We start from the raw sequence: 19,237 nt of genomic DNA on the forward strand, positions 1-19,237 counted from the left end.
CCCACCCCGGGTCACGTCGTGACAGGGGCGGAAGCGGCGGCGGCGGCGGCGGCGGCCGAGCGGGGGCTGCGGCTCGCGGCGCGGATCCTGCGGTCCTGGGCGCGCGGCGCGCGGCTCGGGAGAGGCGCCGGCAGCCGGGGACGGCGCGCACTGTCTCGCCCGCGCTCGGAGGTGGGGGACACGCGGCTCCCGGGGCGGGCATGGGGGCGGCGGCGGATTTCGGGTGACAGCTCTGCACAAAGCAGCTTGGCCAGGGTGCAAGCTTTCATTCTGCCGCTGTACAGCGCTCCTGGCTAGGGTGGGAGGTGGATGGGTGCTCCAGGGGCTTATACCTCCCTCCCTGGATTGGAGCGGGGTGCGGCGTGGGGATCCCTGTTTGAGGAAGGGGGAATTCCCGGGCTGGGTTGTTACGGCGACGGGGTTCCCGGATTCATCGCTGCGTTGCGAGTCTCTCCTAATCCCCCTCCCCACAATGTTTCCTTTCTGTACACAGTGCCTTCTCCCCGTGACTCCTTGCACGCCTCCAGCGCAAAGGTGAGCCCCGGGAGGCTGTTGCTTCTCAGACTCCGGAGAGCAGACGAGAAAGCTTTTCGGAAAGCGAAGCAGCTGCAGGTTGCACTGGGAACGTTGAGACTCTCTCCTGGGGGCTGTCAGAGCCCTTTCACCTGGGGAGTAGCTGCTGCGGGGCGGGGGTGAGGGGACCCCCGGTCCGGGAGTGGGAACTCCCTCGCTGTTGGTTCAGCTGAGAGCGTGGCGGCGAGGAGCTCGCACGGCCTCGCAGGTGTGGTTAGTTTTACTCCAGCGCGGCTACCACGCGTTGAGACGCTGTCGGCATTGCCAGGTTGCTGGGGTAACTCCTCTGGGACCCGGGACCCCGAGGGGGCGGCCCCGATTACGGTAGTTGTTAGTCAACAGCCTAGCAGCTGGCAGGTGAAAGAGGAAGGAAGAGGCCGGCCCAGCTGTAGCGAGATGGGGGTTCCTTGATCTGGAACTTAGCCAGATGGAGGCCCAGCCTTCCCTCGGGAGGGCGTGCAGAAGTTCACAGACCACTCCATTTGAGGAGATCCGTCACTTCTGTGCACGCACAACTCAAGGCTATTTCGCCTTTTTTTTTTTTTTTAATCTATTTAAATGGAAGAAAGGCGAGTGGAAGAGAATTTCTTGAGGAGGTACATGAGAAAATGTCCATCAATAATTAATTGTCTTCCAGGCAGAGAAAGTAGTCAACAAAGCATTCAGGCAATTGAACTGGATCCACATTTCGGAAAATGTGATTGTTGTGGGAGCAATTTTAAGTGGCCCTAAGGAAAATTTTTATTCCTGTTGTCTTTGAAGAAGTTTCTAGTCGTTTATCCTATTTTGAGAAATTATGCTAATGCCACTATAAATTTGTATTCCAGCGTGAAGTCCATTTAGATTCATATTTTTATGAATCTTGTGTGTGTTTTTAAACACTTTTTTGGAATAAGCTACTTCAGAAAAAAAATCCTAGGAATTGTTAAAGCAGAAATCTAGACATTGCTATTTCCGCTTGGTTACTTATGCCCCCAAACCATTTTTTCTTTCTTTTGGCACATTAAAAGAAGACCAATGCTGTGAATTTAAAATTAGGAAGAAATTGCTCATAAAAGCATATTGAAACCTGAAACAAATTGATTTTATTTAAAGTTAGGTGTGTTAAAAAAAAAAAGTTAGGTGTGTTTATTAATTTGAAGAACAAGGGGAAAGGCGCTTTCAGTATACTAGTTTGTTTTAATGACATTTTGGATCCTTATTTCTAAGATTATATTTAAAAGTGCAATTAAGTAATCCTTCCAACTTAATTTTTTCCCTCCATTTTAAGTCCAAAGAACCCAGCAATAGTGAAAATATAGAAATTACAGTGTCAAAAAAGGATGAAGTTACATAACTTTTTTTTCTTCCATTTTTTTCTTCCTTTTTTAAATTACTCAAATGAATTTATCACATCTGTAATTGTATAATAATCCATAACTGTTAATTGTGTAATTAAAGGAAACGTACTCCCCTAAAAATCTTCAATCATGTTTTCCCCAGACAACACAGATTTCTTAACAGCTTTTATAGCTAACGTTTTTATTTCTTCTTAACCATTTCTTGAATTGCATCATTCTTCATTGCAATTAAATGTTTTCCAGTATACAGTTGGATTAAAATGTTTGATGGAATTTCCAGAAACTATGCTTTCTTTTGAGAGTGCTTGCATTCCCAGGTACACAGTCAAGTGTTGCATGAACCTGATTTTATTTATGTTCCTAAACCCCACATTAGGCTCAGATGTTTGCTGTAAGACTTAACACATGACACACATACACTTATTTACATAGGCTTTATTCATGGTTCATTGTATACTTATTTACAGCGGCTTTATTCATGGTTCATTGTATGACTAATGTGGAATATATCTTTTATATAAAGAGATTTGTTAGATTGGAGAGCCTTTTGAAAATATAAATGTGATCCAGAAAGTCTTCTTTGTATATAACATTTGTAGGTGGACAGTGGTACTTTAAAATCATAAGTGCTTTTTTTTTTTTTTTTTTGTCTTTTCTAGGGCCACACTGGCGGCATATGGAGGTGCCCAGGCTAGGGGTCTAATTGGAGCTGTAGCTACCGGCCTAAACCAGAGCCACAGCAACATGGGATCCAAGCTCTATCTGTGACCTACACCACAGCTCATTGCAATGCCGGAATCTTAACCCACTGAGCGAGGCCAGGAATCGAACCCACAACCTCATGGTTCCTAGTCAGATTCGTTAACCACTGAGCTATGACGGGAACTCCAAATCATAAGTGCTTAAAAAAAAAAAAATTATTAGTGCTTTATCCAGTTGTGTAGTGAGTGCAATTTATTTAGTGGTTAAAGAACTGTAATGCTCTTTGAAATATGTGTAGAGTTTATTTATTCACAGGTGACAATGGCTTTTGGAAAGTGAAGACCTGAGTCAAAGGAAAACCATAACATTGGTGTCAAGATTTCTCAAAGTCAATGTATATGGCAGACTGAAAGTTTTCACACGTGGTGTTTATAATCCATGAAAAATGCACTTATGACTATTAGTGCACAGATAGGAAACAATAGGATTACAAGCTTTTCTCCAAGATTAAGATTAAATATGTGGGATTTGTACCTTATGATAATCCTTTTCCACTTTCAAATTCCTTATCCATAGGTATATCCTATTTATTTATTTATTTTTGTCTTTTTGCCATTTCTTGGGCCGCTCCCACGGCGTATGGAGGTTCCCAGGCTAGGGGTCTAATCGGAGCTACAGCTGCCAGCCTACACCAGAGCCACAGCAACGCAGGATCCGAGCCGAGTCTGCAACCTACACCACAGCTCACGGCAACACCAGATCGTTAACCCACTGAGCAAGGGCAGGGATCGAACCCGCAACCTCATGGTTCCTAGTTGGATTCGTTAACCACTGCGCCACGACGGGAACTCCGGTATATCCTATTTATTACTCATGCTCTTATTTTGTGTGAGTGTATGTGCGTGTAGTAAATTTGATGGATCCGGGAAGGAGATGTGTGATAATTGTAGGATCCATATACTGTTGAGTACTTATGCTAAGCATTTTTCATTCCTCGTCTAATTTAATTGGAAAAATACTAATACGATAACTCTTTAATCTTTCATAGTTTTATGCATTATTCTTCTTGTAGGCCTTTGGTTCTTAATGTTTAACTGCGAGCAGCACAGTTTGAGGACTCATAAAAGTGTGCCTGTGGAAGATAATAGCGACTAACCCAGATCCTTATGTTTAGTAGTGGCAAGACGGTGTGCCTGAGATTTATTGTTGGGTTTTATGGAGAAGGAAGGATTGAGTTTTCTTTTTCAAGTATAGTAAGAGGTCAGAATTCAGGAACTGAGAAGACATGGTGAGATAGAAACATAACAGGCAAAAACTAGATATTTTCACTCATTGGATTTTATAAACAGTAGTGTCATTTGTTTATTGGTCATTGGTATGGTGTCTACTTATAATACTTAAGAGTACTTCTACCAGACCTAGTGCTTTAAGCCAGTTCTCTTAATCCTCTCACTGATGCTATAGTCACACCTGCTGTGCCCATTTTACATAAGAACACTGAGGCTTAGTCTTAGGTTAAGTTACGTGAAAGCAATGGCTTCAGGCTCAGTCTAACTGCAGAACATAAAGTCTTACCACGTAAACTGCATAAGAACTTGAATATGTTGGCGGATGCTAATATTTAATTTTTTTGCGGAGGGTGTTTTGCTTGTTTCTTGAATATGTTGCCGGATGCTAATATTTAAATTTTTTTTGCGGAGGGTGTTTTGTTCCTTTATTTCTGACAGATTTTCTGATACAATGGCAATGCCGCGGGGGAGGACAAAGAAAAAAGCGTCTTTTGATCACTCTCCAGATAGCCTTCCTTTGAGGAGCTCTGGTCGGCAGGTATCACTCCTTTATTTGTTCATTCATTCAGTGCACTTGTTTGAGCAGCAGACTTACTGTGATTGGAACTGAAGAATTAGAGTTGAAAGGGGATAATGCCAGCCCTCAAGGAACTTGCAGTCTAGTGGAGAAACTCACCTTGGGATCATCAGTGTGAAGAAGTGGCTAGGAGGTGGGAAAAAAGCATCTCGGGCAGAGGGAACTGCAGAGATGAAGGCGTGGTGTGTGAATCACTGTGGGGTGTTCGGGGAATCACAGCTGTGTGGTTGTCTCCAGGATGTGAGCTGAGGCCAGAGCACGCTTGGCTTGGTGTCATTCATAGGAATTTGGACCTCGGCTTGTAGTTGGTCGGTGCTGTTGGTGGGTTACTGCCTGCCATCTCTCTTGTAGGTTTTTTTTTTTTTCCCTTAAAATACTGAATGATATAATCTTTTTTTCTAGAATGTTACTAGTTTTCTAAATGTGCAGTACTGAAAGAATATAACTACTCTAAAAAAAAAGTCTTAGATTGAGAGTGGTTTTTTTTTTTTTTTTTGGCGGATACACCTTTTTCTCAAGAGAAGCTCATAGGCATTTTAGTTCTCTACTCAGAGACCCGTTGTCCAAGTGCTAGTGCTATATTTCTGGCAAGTTAGTGAATTATTTGCACAGTGTGCAGTCTCAAGGAAATTGCGGTAGCGTCAGGCCTTAACCCCCTGCCAGGATGCTGTTGACCTTCCCATTTAGAACTTCTAACATGGAAGTGATTTCAGTAGTAGACCTTCTGCTCCCTTCCCCCTTGGCCGTGCTGTGGCATCTTAAACGCAGCTGGTTCTTTCTCAGGCGAAGAAAAAAGCCACGGAGATGACAGACGAGGATGAGGACGGTGGGTCAGAGAAGAAGTACAGGAAATGTGAAAAAGCAGGCTGTACAGCCACGTGTCCTGTGTGCTTTGCAAGCGCTTCTGAAAGGTCTGTGTAGATGGCGTGTCTTGTGTTTGGCCTCACCTTCCCTGCCTTCGCTGGTGAGAGCATTCATTCATCCTCAAAGGCAGTCTTCCTAAAGATACCTACAGATACTCTTATCTACTCATAGAGACATTACCTGTAGGCTTTGTTACACACCACACACCCCACCTTGGAGCCCCCCCCCCCCCCCCCCCCCCCGCCCCTTGCCCCCGTTGACTAGCCCTGTCATCTCTGCACAGTGGCCATTCTCAAGTCCCATCCTCCATAGGTGTACCTTTCCTTGGGGGGTCGGGGAGATGGTTTGGGGATGGGATGGGGGTAGCGGTGGGCACAGTAGAGAGAGCCTTGAGCTCCCTGTAGAGACCATGCTTATTTCCCTCTTCTTTTCTCCCTCATGTAACACACCCCCTCCTCCAGCAGATAGGTATCATCTCATTACAACCATGGTGATGACTGCACCCTTGCCATTTTGTATTGGGATGACCCATGACTTTGACTTCCAGGCAGAATTCTTCAGTTAGGATTCAATAAAACCTGGAAAACAAATCCTAGTGGGTATTTTTTTTTTTTTAAAAGCACAAAGAGATGGTATTACTGTTCGTCGAGGCATATTTCATTCTCTTACTACATTACTGGCCGTGTGGCAGGTTTTATCTGCTAGATTGCCCCGCTGGAAGGTCCAGATTCAGCTGGCCAGTTTTGTTCACTGTTCAGTATGGGGCCAGATGTGATCACTGGACACCACACTTCTCTCCTTCACACATGTGTAGCAGGCACACTGGCATCTCTTCTTCCCAGTCTTAAAACCAGGAAGTCTTGGTAAAAGGCCCAAGTCTCAGGCCCTTCAGATGGGCCAGCAGCTGGGTGCCACGGAGCTAAGTCCCTGGGTCCTCACCACGCAGTGTTATGTCTCATTTGGACTTTCTGTTTCCTCTGTTTTTAATCTTCTGGTTGTTATGATTTGAAGTGAAGACAAGGCAAAATGGGCTCGTAGGAGGTACTTGATAAATGTTTTTTGAAAAATGAGAAGACATGCTTATTCATTTTGAGAGCTGCCTATTTTTGCTGTTTTTCAGATGTGCCAAAAATGGTTACACGTCCCGATGGTACCACCTCTCCTGTGGGGAGCATTTCTGTAACGAGTGCTTTGACCATTACTATAGAAGGTTTGTTTCTCATAATTGTTTGACATTTCCGTGGTGGAAGGGACAGTGGCTTGGGCAGCGGAGGGGGAGTCAGAAGATTAAGACCGAGCCCCCAGGCTTACTGAATTATTCCACGGTTTCAGCCACTCCTGTGCCAACTCCAAGCGTGTCAGAACTTTGATGCTGTAGTGTGTGTGCATGCTTATGTGTATGCCCATTCAGGGCTCAAAAAGTACCTGCCATGAAGCAGGTATTCTCTTTAGTTGGCAAATTCTGAAAAATCGAGGAGCCGCTTTGCTGTTCTGTGCCAGTGCGTGGGGGCAGATGCAAAGATTTAGGGGGAGGGGAGTTCCCGTTGTGGCACAGCAGAAATAAATCTGACTAGGAACCATGAGGTTTTGGGTTCAATCCCTGGCCTTGTTCAGTGGGTAAGGATCTGGCCTTGCCATGAGCTGTGGTATAGGTCGCAGACACAGCTCGGATCCAGCATTGCTATGGCTGTGGTGTAGGCCAGCATCTGTAGCTCTGATTAGAGCCCTAGTCTGAGATCCTCCATATGCTGCGGGTGTGGCCCTAAAAAGCAAAAAAAAAAAAAAAAAAAATTGGGGGGGAGGATTCTGAAAACTAGTGGGTGATGGACGGAGAGGTAGCCATCTCTTTCCGAATAGTTTTAGATACTAAAACTGATAGGAGTACAACCTGTTCTGTGGGTGCCACGGTAACGTCCCCTCCTTATAATATGACTGGTTATGTCCTTTAACATAAGATTTATATCTTCCTCCTATTTTGAAAGCCTGAATAACTTATAGCATGCTATATTTATTTTTATTCTTTTTCAGCCATAAGGATGGATATGACAAATATACTACATGGAAAAAAATATGGACTAGCAATGGAAAAACTGAACCTAGTCCAAAAGCTTTCATGGCAGACCAGCAGCTCCCCTACTGGGTAAAAAAAGATAACACTTTGTTGTTCTGTAAAGCATTTGTGGAGCAAAAAGCAGGAGAAATGGATGAAAAGACCAATTTTTAGGAAAGTTTTTAAAATTACGTTTCTTTCTATTACTGTTAAAGTAAATCACATTTTAATTTTTGTAGGAAAATCACATAATTCAACATACCATGTAAAGAAGGAACTAAAGACTCATCACCAGCTGGTGATGGCCATTGCTAAGTTTGGTACAAATATCTCTTAATCTTTTTTCTTTTCTTTTTTTTTTTTGTCCTTTGTCTTTTTAGGGCCACACCCGCAGCATATGAGGGTTCCCAGGCTAGGGGTCGAATTGGAGCTGTAGCTGCTGGCCTATACCGAAGTTACAGCGATGCAGGATCCGAGCCGCATCTATGACCTACACCACAGCTCGAAGCAACACCAGATCCTTAACCCACTGAATGGGGCCAGGGATCGAACCTGCAACCTCATGGTTACTTTTTTTTAGGGCCGCACCCACAGCATGTGGAAGTTCCCCAGGCTAGGGTTGAATCAGAGCTACAGCTGCCGGCCTACACTGCAGCCACAGTAACACCAGATCCGAGCCAAGTCTGTGACCTACACCATAGTTCACAGCAAAGCTGGATCGTTAACCCACTGAGTGGGGCCAGAGATCGAACCCGAATCCTCATGGATCCTAGTTGGGTTTGTTAACCTCTGAGCCATGAGGGGAACTCTGAAGAACTTTTTTTATTTTTTGCCTTTTTATTTTTTTTTTTTAGGGCCACACCCTTGGTGTATGGAGGTTCCGAGGCTAGGAGTCAAATTGGAGCTATCGCTGCCAGCCTACGCCACAACCAGGCAGGATCCAAGCTGTGTCTGGCAATGCTGGATCCTTAACCTACTGAGCAAGGCCAGGGATTGAACCTATGTCCTCATGGATGCTAGCTGGGTTTGTTACCGCTGAGCCACAATGGGAACTCCACACAGAAGTTGTTAATTTTGGTGAAATTCAACTTGTCCATTTTTTCTTTCATTGCTTAGGCTTTTTGTATCGTATCTAAGAGTCCATTGCCACATTTGAGATAGGAAGATGGACTCCTATGTTTTCTTCTAAGAATTTTATCATTTTAGCTCTTACATTAAGGTGTTTGATCCATTTTGAGTTAAGTTTTGTATGTTTGTGAAGTAGGGGTCCAGCTTCATTCTTCTGGTGGTTAGATACCTGAGTGTTTTTTTAAAAAACAAACATTTATTTTGGAATCATTTTAAATGTATAGAAAATTTGCAAGGATAGTACAGACTTCCCATATATCCTTCACTCAGTTTCTCCTCATGTTATCATCTAACACACCAGAATTATTTGTTAAACTAAGAAATTAACATTGGTACATTACTAATAACTACAGTACATACAGACTTAATTGAATTTCATCAGTGTTTTCGTTAGTGTCTTTTTACTATTCCAGGAGGCAGTCTAAGATACCACATTGCATTTAGTGTGATACCTTTTGGTGAACTGCAACTAAATTTAACTCTGAGTGTTTCCTTAGGTTAGAGCTAGAAGTCCATTTTGATGACAGTATTCTGATCCCTTTTTCACTTTTTGGGGCGTGAGCTTGTATTGAATTAGAAATTAGCCTGATGGGGAGTTCCCGTCGTGGCGCAGTGGTTAATGAATCTGACTAGGAACCATGAGGTTGCGGGTTCGGTCCCTGCCCTTGCTCAGTGGGTTAACGATCCAGCGTTGCCGTGAGCTGTGGTGTAGGTTGCAGACGCAGCTCAGATCCCGCGTTGCTGTGGCTCTGGCGTAGGCCGGTGGCTACAGCTCCGATTCGACCCCTAGCCTGGGAACCTCCATATGCCGCGGGAGCGGCCCAAGAAATAGCAACAACAACAAAAAAGACAAAAGACAAAAAAAAAAGAAATTAGCCTGATGGGGTTAAAGTGGGCTTTTATGAGTAGCCATGGTGCAAGGGGGAGAAAAAACACTTGGAACTGCTGAGTGGTTGTTGACCAAACCATGTGGAGAAGATGGCTGAGTGAGAGGTGGAAGATAGAAATGCTAGCGCAGGATGCACCATAGAAATGCTGGCTCAGGATGTGCCAACTCATTGACCTTGACTTGACTTTCCATCCAGGTTCAGTGCACAAAACCTGAGTGTAGAAAATGGAGGCAGCTTACCAAGGAAATCCAGCTTACCCCACAGATAGCAAAGACCTACAGATGTGGTATGAAACCAAATACTGCTGTTAAGGTATGATCTCTCTCAGCGTTCGTTTTGAATTAATTGATAGGTTCATTTAGCTGTCAGTACATCGTAATGGTGTCTCTGTTTCATTCATCATATTGGTCATTGAATCAGGATTGTCTTGTCCCAGGTGCAACAGAACCTTAACTACAATGGCTTAGTCAACTAAGGATTTTGTTTTTCTCACATTATAAAGCAGGTTAGAAACAGACTGTCCAGATGTGGTGTGGTTGCCCATGGAAATCTCCTTCTAATAATAATAACCACAAGATGGTTCAACTGTAAGATGGTCATTGTGCTGTTAGCCATCATTCCAAATTCTAAGCAGACAAAATGAGAAAGACAAAAGGGCAAGAGGTGTGTCCCAGCCAAGTCTCTCCCTCTTTTAATGGGAAACCAGGAGCTTTCCTGGAAGTTCCAACAGTAGATTTCCATTTTTAGCTCATTGGCCAGAACAAGATCATGCAGCTACTCTGAACAACAATAGGGACCAAGGAAGAAAATATTTTATAACTGGGCATGTTGCAGCATTGAAATTTGGATCCTGGAGTTCCTGTTGTGGCTCAGCGGAAACGAATCTGACTAGCATCCATGAGGATGCAAGTTTGATCCCTGGCCTTGCTCAGTGGGTTAAGGATCCGGTGTTGCCATGACCTGTGGTGTAGGTCTCAGATGCACCTCGGATCTGGCATTGCTGTGGCTGTGGTGCAAGCCAGTAGCTGTAGCTCCAATCTGACCCCTAGCCTGGAAACCTCTATATGCCATGAGTGCTGCTCTAAAAAGCCAAAAAAAAGAAAAGAAAAAAAAAGAAATTTGGGTCCTGTTCATAAGTGAAGAAGGGTGAATGTATATGTTTCGGCAGTTAGCAGTCTTCCACAGTTGGTATAGTGTGCCTCTTTCGGGATTCAGCAATTATTAAGTGTTTAAAAATGTGGAGTTCCTATCGTGGCTCAATGGTTAACAAATCCAACTAGGAACCATGAGGTTGTGGGTTCGATCCCTGGCCTCACTCAGTGTGTTAAGGATCTGTGTTAAGGATCTAGCATTGCCCTGAGCTGTGGTGTAGGTCGCAGACGCGGCTCAGATCCTGCGTTGCTGTGGCTGTGGTGTAGGCCGGTGGCTACGGCTCTGATTAGACCCCTAGCCTGGGAACCTCCATATGCTGCAGGAGCGGCCATAGAAAAGGCAAAAAGACAAAAAAATTAAAAAAAAATAAAAATGTGTTCATTGGGAGTTTCCGCTGCAGCACAGTGGGTTAAGGATGCAGTGTTGCCAGAGATGTGGCTCAGATTCGATCCCTGGCCTGGGAACTTGGATATACTGTGGGTGTAGCCATAAAAGGAAAAAAAGGTGTTCATATCTTAAATGTGTTAAAGCATTCATCTATGCAATATTTCTGGTTCCATCAGTCCATTAAAGAATATTAGGAATCACTGTCATCTCAGAAACAAGATGCTTTCTTTTTTAAAAAATTTTGATTTCATTCACATAGCATAAAAGTCACTCTTTTGAAACAGTGGTTCGTAATATATTCACAAAGATATGCAGTTTTTACCTGCAGAGTATTTTCTGAGTTCAAATTCCCTGTTAAAGAATGAATGAAGAGCTTTGTGAAGTTTATGATCAAACTTTTAAAAGCCTGGGGTTTAAGATACAAATATTATTTAAGTGAATCATAGTTATTGTGAACATATTTGGAAGATTTTCCAAAGTAAAAAAATGGAAAAAAAAAGGATATGAACATTTAGGAGTTCTATGTTTTATTGTTTTAAATTTTATGTAAGTATTTTATGAATATAATCTCCGGTTTTAAAAAAGTAGATTGAGGAGTTCCCGTCGTGGCGCAGTGGTTAACGAATCCGACTAGGAACCATGAGGTTGCGGGTTCGATCCCTACCCTTGCTCAGTGGGTTAACCATCCGGCGTTGCCGTGAGCTGTGGTGTAGGTTGCAGACGCGGCTCGGATCCCAAGTTGCTGTGGCTCTGGCGTAGGCTGGTGGCTACAGCTCCGATTCAACCCCTAGCCTGGGAACCTCCATATGCCGCGGGAGCGGCCCAAAGAAATAGCAACAACAACAACAACAAAAAAGTAGATTGAATATATGCATGGACATATAAATATAAACACACACATAAATATGGGAATAAAAAATGAAATTCCACCATAACCATCTCTTCCTTCCTACCCAGTAGATAACCGCCCTCAATGATTCATTTATCCTGCTAGAACTTGTCTTTGTGCTTAATGACACTTATGGTAGACACTTTTTTTAAGGCTCTTGATACAAATAACTAAACTGCTTTTTAAAGGTTTAAAGAACTTTAGCCCAGAGTGATCTTTTTATGAAAACTTTACCTTCATTGAGTGGTGGTATTTTTTTTTTTTTTTTCATCTTTTTCAGGGCTGAGCCTGCGGCATCTGGAAGTTCCCAGGCTAGGGACTGAACTGGAGCTAAAGCTGCCAGCCTGTGCCACCACCACAGCAGTGCCACAGCAATGCCACAGCAATGCAGGATCTGAGCCACGTCTGTGACCCACACTATAGCTCACGGCAACACCGGTTCCTTAACCCACTGAGCGAGGCCAGGGATGGAATCCACATCCTTATGGATAGCAGTCGGGTTTTTTAACTGCTGAGCCACTATGGGAACTCCTGTTATTCTTAATATGTACAAAATTACGTCTTGTTTTTTTAAAATTGAGGTATAATTACATATTGTAATTGTATACACAAATCTTAATTGAATTTCACTGAGTTGTGGGAAGTGTCTGCATTATGTAGTCAGCACCCCAATCAAGATACACAGTGTTTCCACCATCCTAAAACATTCCAGTGTTTTCCTTTCCCCTTTCCAGAGGCAACCACTATTTTGATTACTTTACCCTAAGCAGAGTTTTGCTTGCTCTTGAACTTTGTAAAATGGAATCAGTCAGTATTCACTTCTTTGCATTTGGTTTCTTTCTCTAACTGTTCCTGAGATTCATCCCTGTGCTTGCATGGATCAGTAGTTTTTTTTTTTTTGTTCTTATTTCTGAGGAGTGTTGTGTTGTATGGACATATCACAGTTTGTGTAATCTCCTGTTATTAGAGGACATTTGTATTGTTTTGGATTTTTTGCTGTTATGAGTGAAACTGTAGGGAACATTCTCTGCAAGTGTTTTTGTGGACCTGTGTTTTCCTTTCTTAAGGATAAATGCGTAGGAAATTGCTGAGTTATACGTTTAAGAAATGACCAAATGGTTTCGACAATTGTTGTACCAGACTACAACATTTGGTGATGGTACACTTTTTTATTTTAAGCCGTTCTAGTGGGTATACATTGGTTTATCCTTGTGATTTTAATTTGCATTTCCCTAATGACTAGTGATGTTGGACATTTTTTCAGATGCTTATTGGCCATTCATAGTTTCTTCTCAGAGAAACTGCCCAAGTCTCCTTTAAAAATTGGGTTCGTCTTGTCTTGTAGGAGTTCTTGATGTAATCTGGAAATGAGATATGTTATCTTGAGTGATTTTCCCTGTCTTTGTCATGGCTTTTCATTTTCTTAATAGGTCCTTTGATGAGCAGGAGTTTGAATTTTTGAAGCCTTATTTATCCTTTTTTTTTTTTCCTTTATGCTTAGAACGTTTTGTATCTTTTCTGAGCAATTGTTGCAACTCTCAGCTTGAACAGTTTCTTGTATTTTCTTTGAGGAATTTTATTATTTTGGTCTTTATATTTAGGATGCTAATGGATCTCAAGTTAATTTTTGGTTTTGATGTGAGATATAGGTCAAGATTCATTTTCTTTCCATAGTTGTTCAAAAGACAGTTTTTTTTCCCCATTGAATTATTTTGGCAATAATTATAAAAAAATCAGTTGCCCATACATGTAGTCTGTTTCTGGACTCTATTCCATTGATCTCCCTGTTTATCCCTACCCCAATACCATGCTGTCTTTTTTTTTTTTTTTTGGTCTTTTTGCCATTTCTTGGGCCAGTCCCTCGGCATATGGGGGCTCCCAGGCTAGGGGTCTAATCAGAGCTATAGCTGCCGGCCTACACCAGAGCCACAGCAACTCGGGATCCAAGCCACGTCTGCGAGCTACACCACAGCTCACGGCCATGCTGGATCCTTAACCCACTGAGCAAGGGCAGGGACCGAACCCGCAACCTCATGGTTCCTAGTCGGATTCGCTAACCACTGTGCCATGACGGGAACTCCAATACCATGCTGTCTTGATTATTGTATCTTTATATAAGTCTTAAAATAAGGTAGTCCAAATTCCTCCAACTTTTTTCCCCCAAGATTCTCTTGGCTATTTTAAATCCTTTATATTACTATAAGAATTTTATTATTAACTTAGAAGTATATAGAAAATTTGGGGATTTTGATTGAAATCAAATCTGTAGGTCATTTGAGGGAGAATTGACATCTTAACTTTTTTTTGTCTTTTAATCTAGAAGTCAGCAAACTATGGCTCATGGGTCAAATCTGGCCCCCCTCCACCTATTTTTGTAAATGAAGTTTTATTGGAACACAGCTATGTTTATTCATTATGTGATGAGTATGGCTGCTTTCATGTTACAGTGGCAGCGTAGTTGCAAGAGAGACCATATACTCCACAGAAAATAAAATATTTACTATCTAGTGCTTTAAAGAAAAGGTTTCCTGACCCCTATTCTGACCTATGGGAGCAGTATATCTCTCTGTCTTTTCAGAGTCTTTAATTTTTCCCAACAATGTTTTCTAGTTTTCACTGAGAATGTATTTTTTTTTTCGGGCGGGGGGATGCTGCACCCGTGACACATGGAAGTTAGGAGTTCCCAGGCTAGGGGTCAAATCAGAGCTGTAGCTGGTGGCCTACACCACAGCCACAGCAACGCCAGGTCCAAGGCGCATCCGCAACCTGTGCCACAGCTCACGGCAAAGCCGGATCCTTATCCCACTGAGCAGTGCCAGGGATTGAACCCGAATCCTCGTGGATATTAGTTGGGTTCATTTCCGCTGAGCCACAACAGGAACTCCCACTAGTCAGTTTCTCAGATCCCTCTGAACCACAACAGGATCTGTGATTGTAAGTAGAATTCTTTTTTTTTTTTTTGTCTTTTTGCTATTTCTTGGGCCGCTCCCTCGGCATCTGGAGATTCCCAGGCTAGGGGTTGAATCGGAGCTGTAGCCACCGGCCTACGCCAGAGCCACAGCAACATGGGATCCGAGCCGCGTCTGCAACCTACACCACAGCTCACGGCAACGCCGGATCGTTAACCCACTGAGCAAGGGCAGGGATCGAACCTGCAACCTCATGGTTCCTAGTCGGATTCGTTAACCACTGTGCCACAATGGGAACTCCTAGAATTCATTTTTAATCTTTTAAGTTGTTTGTTACAATTATGTAGAAGTACAGTTTAATTTTTCACATTGACTTTGTACCCAGTGACTGTTGACTTCACTTTAAATTCCGTAGATCCAAAAAAAAAGAAAGAAAGAAAGAAAGAAATTCTGTAAATCCTTTTTGTATATTTTTTGGGGGAGGGCGGTTTCTACAGTATCAACTGCAAATAAAGACTTGCTTTTTTTTTTAAAAAAACTATCATTTTGCTTTTTTATTTTTTAACCATATTACATTGGTCAGGGTCACCAGTATAATTGAATAGAAGTAGAGGAGCAGAAATCCTTGGCTTATTCCTGACCTTAGGAGTGATGTGTTCAGTATTTTATCATCATTTGTAATGTTGGCTGTGGCGCCTGTTAGCAGATTGAGGAAGTTCCTTTGTATTCCTAGTTTGCTGAGAAATTTTTGTTTTGAAAGGATGTTAGATTTTGTCAAGTACTTTTTCTGTACTTTCTGTATCTTTTATGCTGACCATACGGTTTTTCTCCTTTTTTTTTTTTTTTTTTTTTTTTTTTAGGGCCACACCTGTGGCACATGGAAATTTGCAGGCTAGGTAGGGGTTGAATTGGAGCTGCAACTGCAGGCCTATGCCACAGCCACAGCAACTTGGGATCTGAGCCACAGCTGTGACCTATGCCACAGCTCACAGCAACACTGGATCCTTAACCCGCTGAGTGAGGCCAGGGATTGAACCCACATCCTCATGGGTACTACTTCTGAGCCACAACGGGAACTCCCTGGTTTTTCTCCTTTAATCTATTAATGTGGTAAACTACACTGATTCTGAAATGTTGAAACAATTTTGCATTCCTGGGGGAAAAAAAATTCCACTTGTTATTAATGTATTATCCTTTTTACTGTATTATTGGATTCAGTTTCCTAGTATTTTGTCAAGGATTGTTGTATCTATGTTCATGATGGATATAGTTTCTTTCATTTTCCTTTCTCATAATGCCTTTGTCAGGTTCTGCTGCCAGAGTTATGTTGGTTTCATAAAATGAAGCATATTCTTCTCTTTTATTGAAGGGTTTGTGGATGGTTGATACTATTTCTTATTTCACGTTTGATACAATTCGCTAGTGAAGGCTTTTCACTAGTGAGGCCAGTTTTCTTTGTGAGAAGTTTTAAAATTACAAATTCAGTTTGTTTAACAGATACAGGGCTACTTTGGTGGTCATCCATTTTGGAAAATTGTGTTTTTCAAGAAATTTGTCTATTGCATCTACATTGTCAAGTGTGTTAGCTCGAAGTTGTTGGCAGTGTTCTCTTCTTTTGGTATCAGTGGTATTTATGGTGGGATCCTTCTTTTACTGTTGATGTTGATAATTTGGGAGTGAAGGGTAGAATGCATTGATCTCAGCTTGGGATCAGGGTCCTGGAATTAACAAGTCCTCTTCTAGGAGTTCCTATCATGGCTCAGCAGAAATAAACCCAACTAGTATCCATGAAGATGCCAGTTCGCTCCCTGGCCCCATTCAGTGAGTTAAGAAGGTGGCGTTGCTATGAGCTTCGGTGTAGGTCACAGACGAGGCTCGGATCTGACGTTGCTGTGTCTGTGGCGTAGGTCAGCAGCTGTAGCTCCAGTTCGACCCCTCGCCTAGGAATGTCCATATGCTGTGGCCCTAAAAAACAAAAAAAACAAAAAACAAAAAAAAAGTGCTGTCATAAAACCTTTCAGTTTAGCCCTCAATGGAATCTTGAGTTCAACCTCTGAGGGACAGAAGAGAAAACAATGGGAAGGGGCTCACCTTGGGGCGTAGGTAAGATTTTCCAGACTGAGTGTGTGCACTGATGAAACTGACATTTGAGTAAGGAAGGTACTGGGAGCCTGTGTGGCAAAGGAGAGCATGTCCTATAGTGGGAACAGTATCGTGGCTGTGCTGATCTTAACCAACCCCTGTGCTCCAGATTACTTCTCAAGTGACGTATCATTATAATATTTTGAGAAGAGTTCAGCCAAGGAGCGAGCAGTCAAAAATAGCAGACCGTTTTAATAGATACTAGCCTTTGGGCCATTTTCATTCAACATATTTCTGCAAAGTGTCTAAACGGTTGTCTAACACACACACACACACACTATATATATAATTTTATATATAAATATATAAAATACAAAACTGCGAAGTTTCTAAATAGTTGTTCACATATATATATATGTATATGATCATTTGCATAATGTTATGTTACCAAATACTAGGTGTGAGGATTACATTAAAAGTTTACATTCAAATCATTTTGTCCTGAGCTTCAGCTAGCTTTGGTGTGACTGTTTTTTGGAGTTATCCAGAATCTCTCCTCTTTCTCACGTGCTGATAATGGAATCTGACTTTGACTTCATCTCTACTAACTGGTCAAATGATCAATGGCCCTTTGTTTGGTTACTTGATTTTTGTTCCTGAGTGTCATTTGCAATTTCTTCAATTTGAGTAGTTTTTGAAAAGTTTGAGGTTTTCTTTAGAATGAATTTGTTTTTAGACAAATGATATGTGTTCCTCATTGAAAGAAATTCAAGCAATATACAAAAGAACAAAGATGATTAGAAAATTCATGCACTCTCATTGTTAAATGCGACTCCTTCAAGAGTATTCATGCATGTGTACAAGGAGAGGGCCTGGCTGATAAATAACTTCATATTAAGGAAGAGTGCTATATAGGCTCATTTTATGTAAAATGCGTGAGTTTAATACAACATCATTGAAGTAAAAGAAGCCAAAGTGAAATAAGAAATGGCTGGGGAGTTCCTGTCATGGCTTAGTGGTAACGAATCCGACTAGTATCCATGAGGATATGGTTTCCATCCCTGGCCTTGCTCAGTGAATTAAAGGATCCGACGTTGCCGTGAGCTGTGAGGTAGGTCACAGACGTGCCTCAGATCCTGCATTGTTGTGGCTGTGCTGTAGGCCAGCAGATTACAGCTCCAATTTGCCCCCTTGCCTGGGAACTTCCATATGCCTCTGGTGTGGCCCTAAAAAGCTAAAAAAAAAAAAAAAAAAAAAGGAAAAGAAAGAAGTGGCTGAACACAGGACAATTGTTTCTTCATCTCAAGAGATAGTAATTTCTAAAGACTCTATAAAAGATTAAGAAAGTACATGATAAGGATGTTAAGAAGTTGCAATGAGAGTTCCCGTCGTGGCGCAGTGGTTAACGAATCCGACTAGGAACCATGAGGTTGCGGGTTCGGTCCCTGCCCTTGCTCAGTGGGTTAACGATCCGGCATTGCCGTGAGCTGTGGTGTAGGTTGCAGATGCGGCTCGGATCCCGCGTTGCTGTGGCTCTGGTGTAGGCCGGTGGCTACAGCTCTGATTCAACCCCCAGCCTGTGAACCTCCATATGCCGCGGGAGCGGCCCAAGAAATAGCAGCAACAACAACAACAACAACAAAAAAGACAAAAAAAATAAAGTTGCAATCATTCTAGCTTTTAAACAAATTCCATGTTTCAATTTTAGGTTATATTAACGGACACCTTGCTATCAAAGGGGAAAAAGTAAATGGCGCCATGCTTCAGCCCACCTCCCCTTTTTCTCTCTCCCAGTTTTTGTTAGTTGTTTGACTGCTCAGTTTTAGTTTGCTCTTTTGGAATAGCATGTTTTTCCTATGACCATATTCTCTTCATTGCTTGCTTTTGAGCTTACATGCAATTACTGCTCCCTACAGTTTCTCTTGCCGAAGTTCCTTCTATCCCAAGTATTTATTTTGATTTTCATCACCTAGTTGGGTGTATTTTAACATCAAGTACTTTTTGCCAGCATGGCTCAGAGGTGTCACAGTCCTTGTCTTTGGAAAATTTAAATGCTTTCCTCTTTTTATACCCATCTTCAAGTTGAAGGCTTTATGGTCTTCTGAAGCCCCAGCTTTAAACTCTCTTCTCCCCCCCACCTCCCACCCAAGAAGTTGTCCTTTGAGACCCTCCTGCTTTAGTTTGATTAATTATCACCCATAGCCTGAACTTTAGAAATATTTATTTAATGGTTTTTGTTGGCCCAGAGTCCCTTTGGTCTTTAGCTTGGTCTTTGGTCAAGGACAAAGTCTGGAAAGGTTTATTTGTAAAACCACATTAAAAAGAATAGTAGTGAACACCGTTTTGGAGCTTGCATGTTGTCATTTAATGTATCTTAAAGATGCTCCCATTGCAGTAGGTAAAGA

The 19,237-nt window shown here is 42.3% G+C and overlaps 1 protein-coding gene across 4 annotated transcripts in view; it reads left to right on the forward strand.

The window, feature by feature from the left end:
* Nucleotides 1-22: 22 nt before the first annotated feature.
* KDM1B (lysine demethylase 1B) overlaps nt 23-19,237 on the forward strand; it is a 57,273-nt gene continuing 38,058 nt past the window's right edge. For 2 of the 4 annotated variants that reach the window (XM_047796959.1, XM_047796962.1), the window contains exons 1-7: nt 23-171; nt 494-534; nt 4,343-4,442; nt 5,265-5,392; nt 6,466-6,555; nt 7,374-7,485; nt 9,609-9,725. In XM_047796959.1, the coding sequence (XP_047652915.1) occupies nt 4,356-4,442; nt 5,265-5,392; nt 6,466-6,555; nt 7,374-7,485; nt 9,609-9,725 (534 nt within the window). In that variant the 5' untranslated portion in view covers nt 23-171; nt 494-534; nt 4,343-4,355. Of the gene's footprint in view, nt 172-493; nt 535-3,449; nt 3,469-4,315; nt 4,443-5,264; nt 5,393-6,465; nt 6,556-7,373; nt 7,486-9,608; nt 9,726-19,237 lie in introns of those variants that run through there. The other 2 variants (XM_047796960.1, XM_047796961.1) reach the window with 2 other exon arrangements.

The sequence above is a fragment of the Phacochoerus africanus genome, chromosome 9 (genome assembly GCF_016906955.1).
Source record: "Phacochoerus africanus isolate WHEZ1 chromosome 9, ROS_Pafr_v1, whole genome shotgun sequence".
Taxonomy (NCBI): Eukaryota; Metazoa; Chordata; class Mammalia; order Artiodactyla; family Suidae; genus Phacochoerus; species Phacochoerus africanus.